Source organism: Anarrhichthys ocellatus, unplaced genomic scaffold, assembly GCF_004355925.1.
Source record: "Anarrhichthys ocellatus isolate YVR2014 unplaced genomic scaffold, GSC_Weel_1.0 scaffold13, whole genome shotgun sequence".
NCBI lineage: Eukaryota > Metazoa > Chordata > Actinopteri > Perciformes > Anarhichadidae > Anarrhichthys > Anarrhichthys ocellatus.
Window position 1 is genome coordinate 9,105,676 of NW_022280043.1, and position 9,264 is coordinate 9,114,939.

At 41.5% G+C, this 9,264-nt stretch overlaps 1 protein-coding gene across 1 annotated transcript; it reads right to left on the reverse strand.

The window, feature by feature from the left end:
- Positions 1-2,730: 2,730 nt before the first annotated feature.
- Positions 2,731-3,797, reverse strand: hamp (hepcidin antimicrobial peptide). Its single transcript, XM_031853178.1, has 3 exons — positions 3,509-3,797; positions 3,330-3,407; positions 2,731-3,165 (listed from the first exon to the last, which is right to left on the reverse strand). The coding sequence occupies exons 1-3, from the start codon at positions 3,593-3,595 to the stop codon at positions 3,058-3,060; spliced, it is 273 nt and encodes a 90-aa protein (XP_031709038.1). The 5' UTR covers positions 3,596-3,797; the 3' UTR covers positions 2,731-3,057.
- Between the last annotated feature and the right edge of the window lie 5,467 nt (positions 3,798-9,264).

Sequence of the window (9,264 nt, forward strand, 5' to 3'; positions counted from 1 at the left end):
TGAAAATTCGTCATCCTCAACATTTGTTCTGTTAGGGTCCTCAGAATGATGAAGACAGCTGGATAACCATTACATACAAATAGGATGTAGGCTCTACAGGATCATTTTATGTTTACACCTAAATGTTGTGCAGATTTTTAGACTTTCTAGTATCAAATGGCTTGGAAAACAGTGCATATAGCTGTCGTAAAGGGGGGGGGGGGGGACATCTTGCTCCACCTCTGCACATCACATGATTCAATCTACGGTGGAGCACCTTACTGAGACACTTTGTGTTATAGTTGTTTTTTTTCCAATTTGACCCCCATTGTTGTTATGCCTCTGTGGAATAAATACAAGTTTGATGGGAGTGTTCGAAGCAGAAAGTGGTTATACTCATACGTCACTGCTCAATCTTGTTTGCACTCACTGTGTCTGGATTTTGGTTTTTAAACCCTGGCACGCACACACACACACACACACACACTCACACACACTCACCACACGAACATCTTTTTGGCTGTTGCAAAATATTGTCTACTGCTGCGAGGCATGAATAAACAAAGAAGAATCAGAATGGAGTCAATTGCAGACTGGTATAAAATATTTTCTTTAACAGTAAAAACACTTCATGTTTACCTCCTTTCAAGTGTCACTCAGCCTGTGAGAACTCAGCCTTTCGCATTTCTCTCAATTTTGACTGCCTGCATGCTATTTCAAGTGGGAGAAGTCTGAGTTTCTGCATGTGGTGCTCTTCCCTCTTCTTTTTTTTTATTTCAGCTATGGCGGCTGCCGCTGCCCACACATGCACACAGATCTTCTCCGTCTAACATACAAGGAGTGACATAATGACAACCAAGAGTATCTGTTTGAGATCTCGAATTCCCAACACCAACAGTACTTTATGTAGCCTGACACACCAGCGTGACATCTTAAAATAGTTTTGCCTGCAGCAGTTAGTTAATGAAAAGCAAAAGCGGGAACGTAACTCACACGATACGACACACATAACCCGGAATAATCTTTGGGGAAAAAAACACTGATCTTTTTAAAAGGCAAGTTACATGCCAGTCATTCATTGAAGCCACCCTCTTACTGTTAAACTTGATGGTTCATGCATGATGTAAATTTTGATTGAGTGAATTCAATTTTTTTTTTTCTTTTTGTTGTGAAAACACCAAAGATTTTTTTACAACAGGGTTTTATTTCTTTTCTCTGGCTCTTATTTTCTTGATTGATTTGATTTGCAATGGTTCAGCAGTAGATATGACGCTCTCTGAGGTGGAACGGCGAGAGCTACACCTTTTTTGAGTTAACTGATTATTGTTTCACCAGTAGCAGCTGCAATAACTGGCTGAGCAAGCAGAGGGCACACTGTCGATAATGGTAATCTGACTCCAGTGCTTTCATGAATTTTCCACTACATGTAATATGTTTAACACAGATACTGAAGGAGCGTGTCTGCTCTCACAGATCAGACAGGATATATGGAAGCGCTTTCGAACACTGTCAGTACTGTGTAACTGCGTTGATACCAGAGGCCCCTGTGAATCAAGTTTAGCTGCTTTTTATGTAGATAATATGTTATGTCGTCATGGTTGATCTGCAATAAGTCACCCGTTAAGATGTTGACCCCGCCTGCCTTTCTGCTGACAATTCTTCTATTTACTGCACCCCAAATAAATTGCAGGAAACTTGAACAAGAGGAAGTGTTTTGAGAAGAACACACTCATTAAACAATGCTAAGATTTAGAGAAAGTTATCCAAACAGGGAAAAAATCATTGCAATGAAAAATGTCTTTAAGAGAGTCCTTGTCATTATTATCATTATAACATATTTGTAGTGAGTAAAAAATGTTTTTTTTATAGTATATGAAAGTTCTGCAACACTTGATATGTATTGTGTCAAGTGTTTCAAGTGAAGCACAGAAAACCTCATTTTTCTTCTGCCCCACGCAGTCCTGGTTCTGGTTCTCCCATTCCCCATCTTCCTCCAGCGGGCCCAGAAGTACAGTATGGCCATGTTCTCCAGCAGCGGAGTGTCTTGTTGGACCAGCGCTCTCTTCCTCCCGCCAGAGCTCCTACTGCAGGTCGAAGGCAGCAGCAGCAAAGCAGAATCTGGGTCTGGGCTTGTCACTGGCAGAGGCCCTGCTAGAGTCTGAGCTGAAGGGGTGTTACGCCTGGGTGCTACTTCAGGCCCCCTACTGTGTTGAGCTCTTAACTTGATCAAATGCCAACTGTGTGTCATTCCTTCCAGTCTGAATGCAAATGCCCTCTTCCAGCCTTTTGTTACCACTTGTAATTACATTATGTCTGATCATGGTCTCCCCTTACCTTTTTGTTTTCTACTATTCACATACAGTCTAGACACGGCTTTGGCTTACTGTGTACAATCTGTGTACAATGCTTCCTTTTCATTTGCTTTTGGTCAACTCACTCAACTTCTGAACCGCATGATTTTGTCTGATTTCGCCAAAATCGGATTCAATTGCACTGATGACAAGCATTAAGAATAAGTAGTTAATGTTCTCGCTGATGGTGTCGTTTAATTATGCAGGTCATATAGAGGTTTCCTAACCCGTTAAAAGTTCCCCATTGAAACTTAATATATCTTTATCTGACTAATAAAACATACTGGACAACATGTATTATATTTAACATATGCCCTGATGATCATGATATCTGATTCAGTAAAGACCTACTGTTGTTAAATATTTCCTTGTTAATGACACAAAAAAGCAGTTGTTTAAAATGTTCATCATTTATTCAACACTAGCTTTTAACTTGTTGGACTCAATTTCAATGAAGAAACATTCACATCTGGATTATGTTTTGGAAACAAAATGTACATATCATTGACCTTACAAAAAGACTTACAGGGTAAAAGTATTTAAACATATAAAATAAATACAAAGATACATTCCCATGAATCATACACCACCTTTAACATGATATAAAGCAGTGTAGCACAGGCAATGCATTGGAGAAAGAGGCCAAGAAAAGGTGATTTTTTTTTTTTTTCGGGTAAGACAAAAAAAAACGTTATAAATTAATATTGCGTGGTTGTTGCGGGAGTCCTCAGAACTTGCAGCAGAAGCCGCAGCCCTTGTAGGCTCTGCAGCAGTTGCAGCACCAGCGACACATGGAGATGTGGCTCTGGCGCTTCTGCCTGATGTGATCCGGCATCTGTGCGAAAGACAAGAGACATGAGCAAGAGCGTTCATCTCCGGCATTTCATCCCCTCCTTGTGTGGCGGGAGCACCGCGGGCACTCCGTGGAGAATACACATCCACTTAAATTTTAATTTGCTGAAGGTAATTGGCTTAATTCATTCAGTCAATTGAACATACCATCTTCGATTCCATTGACATTTCTTGATATGCCGCAACTGGAGTGTCATTGCTCCCTGCCTCCTCCAGCTCTTGCACCTGTTAATGAATTATGCACATTTAGGAAGCCACATTTTCACACCCTGAGAAAACATTTATCGCTAATAAGCGGATGGAGTGAGTTTAAGTCAAATTCTTACCCCGGTGAATGGGACGGCAGAGCTCTCCAGCATGCAAATAAAGGCGAGCACGAGTGTCACTGCAACTGCAATGCTGAATGCCTTCATTTTAGGGGTGGGGGGGGAAGTTAAAACGATTTAGTTATTAAATCCTTTGAAGGTTAGAGTCGATAGGTCTTCTGTCTCATTGGTGTGGGGCCACCGAAGAGCACTACAATATCTTCAATGTGTTCTCTTTAGCTTCAGTGACGGATGTTGATTGTCTGGGCAGGTGGATTTCTTCAGATATTTGGAGGCTCTTGTCAGCTCTTTAGAGTCCTTCTGCTGTCTGATGGTTGAGAATGCATTCTGGTATTTATACACACTTGGGCTCAGTGTTGCCACATCCCTCCAGGAGGCCCTGCCCATTCCTGGCAGCAGTTACCTCACTCCACTGGGGAAGTTTTGCCCTCCTCCTCTCTTCTCTCCATTGTGCTGCAACACTGGGGGGGGAATCTGATCTATTTTTGAGTGTGGGCCCCACTGTCCATTCAGCAATATCAAATCAAAAATGAACTTTTGAATTAAATTACTTTCCGCTGAGAGAACACATACTGTAATTCCACACATGAACAAGCTGCTGCTGCTGCTGGAGACTGTCATTTTTTACAATATATGGGAGCAATATGTACTCTGTAGTGTCGCAGAGCTTCATCTAAAAATGTGAACAAGCTGGAAAGAGCGCTGGAGATTCCCACAGCAAAGGTCAAGACTGCACGGGTCAATGTATTGCACGGCTGACTGAGCCGCACATTTTTTTTTTTCGACCCAGGAAATCCTTCACTAAGGAGAGGGAGCCACTTTGGAATATCCATTGCTTAGTCTAAAGGATGTAATTACAACCTCTCAAATGGAATAATTAGCCCCTCATTTTCAACACATTCAGTTTTTGCATAATACACAGGAACCTGCAGTTGAACCAAATTAAATCCCTTTGAGAGCGGTCGGGAATAGTAGCCAGGATTAAAATCCTCCATTTGAGAGTCAAGGTGTTTCAATATGCATTTGTTAAAGATGAATATAATGTGATCTGATGAGGTTTATTATGTATGGAAGGCGTTAAGTTGCATTGCTCCAGGCATTTTACCCCACAACTTAACAAATCTGCTGTTTATCATGACTATGTGACACAATCTTTCTTTGGTGTTTGTATCCCAACATGCCGGCAATAAATAACAAAGGACAGCTGCTTTTGTTCCATTAAAACACAATTAGTAATTTCCCAACACACAGCATGCTAACAGGTTAATAGATATTTCAAACTGTGTGGATTTAATGACAATGTCATAATAATAACCCCGATTGTTAACAATGGCGTGGAAAAACCACAACCCTAAGAATGGTATGAATCATTTTACCCTCTTATCACTGAAGCAGCGATAAAAACCTTAAGATTAATTAGCCTGTCAGAGAGAGAGAACTATTCCACAACGGCATCAGGCTGTGAATAGTACGAAAATCAATAAATGTGGAAATGAAATAACAAAAAACAGGCAAAATAAAAGGTGCAAACTGATAAACGGGAGGCTGTGTGAGCTGATAAAATCAGGGGCCATTTGAATTCTCATTATACCGTCAAAGTGTCTCCAAATTGCCCGTGCTGACTCAATTAGTGAAACAACATGTGGCGGGACCCCTGCGTCAGTCTGTCTCGTTCACTGATAACCCTGCTGGCCCGCGTGCTTGCTTTGGGTGACCACAACATCAGTGTCAACAAATACAACCACGAATGGCTCCACATCTGTTGGAATCTACCCAGGCTTGTGTAATAAGAAGCGAGAGCATCACACTCTCTGTAGTTCACGCATTTCACCTTGTTTTATTGTGCCTGCGTTTTTGTGTGTGACTAGGGACAGAAACGGGCTCTGGCCCACTACTTGAACTAGCACACCGTGTCGAATCAAGATGAACACTTTGTCATTTTGTTTGCCATGCATCGCTAGGCATGACTCAGCTCATGAGGAATCTGAATATCACACTGGTTGACTGTACCATGCAGCAACAAACAAATCACATCCAGGTTCACTGTGAGTGTGAGCTTATGTGAGAAGATGGAAACAAGAAACAAGTTCACTTAAAAAAAACAAAAGTTATAGGGTAAAAAAATAGATTTTTATTTCTGGGTTTTCCAAGTACTGTAGTTTGGGCGGTGTTTTCCTGAGCATGCGTGTCACTGATCAGTCACTGAGGCTATCGGTAGGGATCTTCTGGCCAAACAAAGTCAGGCACCAGCATGGCGGACAGATTCACCTCAGTAGGCGCCACTCTACCTTTCCTTCCCGGTCGAGGGCATTGCTCCCGTCTGTCCCTGTTACATCATCGCTCTCTGTTCCTGCCCCCGTCCATTTCTCACCCCCCTCCTCTTTGTCCCCACCTGCTTTGTATGGAGCTGTGAGAGACTCCACAAATCCAGCTCATCTTCTCTCTGCTTATCTGCTATACCCACAACTCTCTTCGCCCCCAAAACACAGCCAGGGTGTCGCCCCGAGTGTTTACATCTTTCCTCAAAACTAGGACAGGAAAGAACCAGCGTTGGTATGACATAAACATGTCAATTTGTAAATAAACATGGGAAGTTTCAATAGTTATGGCCTCCTGACTGTCACAGCGTTACACAAATGCAGTGTCACTTTTCAGACTCAGGGGGCAGGATGGAGCTCAGGTTGATGGGCTTCTGCATTCTGAGAATGGTGACTGTGGGTAATTCCCCATTTTGTGTGGAATTAGAAGCATGTTGCAATATATGACTGGGATTTCCAACAGTGTCAATCTTAATGGCATTCAAGAATAAGCCGAAATTCCCTTACAAATAGTATTAATAATAACAGGATTATACCATATTTATGTGGTTATTTTTCATAAAAAGAATGTAGCTCAAAGTGCTTTCCAATAAGGAGTCAAGAAAAACGCACACAATAAATCGACTACAGAATTACATTGGAAAAAGTTATAAAATGAACATCAAGGGTCAAGGCCCTGTCCATGTTCCTGGTTCAAAGTCTGAGAGGTGACCCTTCCCGTCTCTCTCTCTCTCCCCTCTCTATACTGTCAGAATCTCTGAAGGCAAAACAATTCCCCAAAACACACTGAACAGAGAGGACAAAGAAAACATCTCATGGCAAAATACTAGTAGCTTTCCACAGCACAGTGAAAATAAAGATGGAAATAGTGTGAAAAATTGACAAAGACCAGAGAAAATCCATTCAAAGATTTTTATACAATCACAATATCTTTTTAAACAGTTACAGGGAGCTGGTGCTGTTGGTTAAAACCAGAGTGATAATACACGCTCTTTCTTTAAGCTTTAGTTAGCGGTCTAACAGCACGAATGTAACGCTTGACGAGTAAAAAGTGAATGAAAACAGTAACTTACTCGGGCAGCTGCGGCTCAGTTGTCCTCTTAGCCACAAAGGCTGGCGGTTCGATCCTTCGCAGCGGTTCACTGCTCCTAATGCTTAGGATAGGTTAAACGCAAAGGTCAAATTTCATTCATGCACTTGTATGTTTGTGACGATTGTAATAATGTTTCAGTTTTCAAGATGGCACAAAGCATGAATTATAGCCTTTCGGCAACTTGCCGCCACACCATGGCAATATTCTCTTGATGTGGGATTTAAAGCTGAGATATGAGTCTTTTGCAACGGGGTAATGCATCGTCGTGTAAATGTAAAATCCCATATGGAGCTGTCTGCCTGTAGCTGGGAGAATTTGCTCTTCAATATCTATTCTAAACTGTGAGTAAAGTGTATTTTCATTTGTTTTGAGCTGCTTTACATGATGTTTTACTGCCTGAAAAGTTGTTAAACCATGGTGATGTTTTGTCAGAACCCTTCTTTGATCATCGGGCGTGAACCATTTTATGCACTGTACAAGTCTCAAATGCATCTTCAATCCAAATATTAACCATCTCAGACACTCCTGGTTGTGGTTAGAACATTTGTTTTTAAATATATACAATAACAATCAGAAACAGCGACATCTTCAACATTATCGGTGTGTCTTCTTCATTACATGAAACGTTGTCCAGGCTCTAGCCGACCACTAAACCCTTTTGATTGGTGGGTCAGCTTGATCCAAGGCCACGGATCCTCCAGTCCAGTGTTGATTTCAGCTGCTTTACATAAAAAAGGTTTTTTACCGACTGTAAAGGTGTTCAGTCGTATAGTGGTATATTTACACATCACTCTTTTAGATCATTGTTTAGTGTTAATCTGGTTGTTATACAGGGAATCAACCATTCACTGTACTGAACAGGCCTCATTGACATAAATAAGAATGACAGTGAGCGTAACATCTAAGATCTGATTCTGACCTGACTCATCCGATGTTCCTATTTATGGCTCAGGAAGACTTATATAATACTTAATAACGATCACATCACACGACAGAGTGTTTATCCTCCACAATATCATATAGAGTACTGCAGGGATGACATATTTATGTAGGCCAAGTTGATGATGATGCTGACACATTTTGTTCAGCAAGATAATCTTCACAAATGAACACCACTTTTATGATTTTTTTTGAAGCGTGAATTCAATCTGCAGACACTACAACGCTAACATTAAGCTATTTACAAAACTACATTGCGTGAGTGTGAGTACAAACAACGAGGCTGTCAAGTCCAGACTAGTCGGGGTAATGATGTTTTGTAGTCTCATTCAGCCACTTGTATAAGCAACTGCCCTTTTCAAGACACGTAAAAGCTTAAAAACAATTCACTCTTGGGGTATTTGCTGATGTCTTTGCTATATGTCGTAGAACAGAATGTTGAAAATGTCTTAAACTTGTGTGAACTACAGACCTTGTTTTAGCCATCTAACCAAAAACCCCATTCAAAAGGCCCATTGACTTTGTGACGAGGGAACCGGAAGTGCGAAAAAATACTAATTTCCAGGTTTTAGGAAGTGCTGCATTCCTACATCACTCACTGTTCACAAACATGTCTTTCAACATTATGCAAACAGAATTTTACATTTGTCAGTTGGATCAAAATACTGTAGAATCCAACAGCTCAAAAATAAATCTCAGCTGATCCTTGTGCCCCGTGTCATTACGGCAGCGACATACCTTTGTGCTGATGCTACTATGAGCGAGAGAGATGCTGTGTAGTTATTAATGTAGGAAGATGAGTCAGTGTGGCACACGAGGCATGAGGAGCATTGTATCCTTGATGAAATAAGACTATTATGTCAGCCATATATATATATTCTTTTTTTCCATCAAAAAACTACCTCCGAGAGGGGGAATGTGAAACAGGCAGTAGACAATACGTGCTCCAGCCTGAGAGCTCTGTAGCTCGAAAAGCACAAAGGTAAGACGAGCCAGCAGGACAGGAAGCTGTGCCAGCAGAATGTGTTGGCCAGCACGGGCTCAATGAAAACCAGTCGACCGTGTGCTGTGTGGTAGACGTGCCTTCACATCAAGGATTTTACAGTAGTTGGCTTTGTCCCACCCTCCAGAACAACGTGGCGACAGACATTTGCCCGATACTGACCAGACGTGGGCCGCCGTTTCAAATCCATTGCATATAATTACAGCAATAACAATTAACTCAAAGCGGAGGCACTTTCCTCTTCCAATTAATACATGAATTAATTGTAAGTGAATTATCCTCACTGAGAGGTAAAAGCGACACTCCCTGGCACGTTGCATTTGTCGGAGAAGAAATCTGCTGTGTGTCGTTTCCGGAGCTCTTCTCCAAACCGACTTCATTTCAGCCCCGCGCGGTCCTTCTT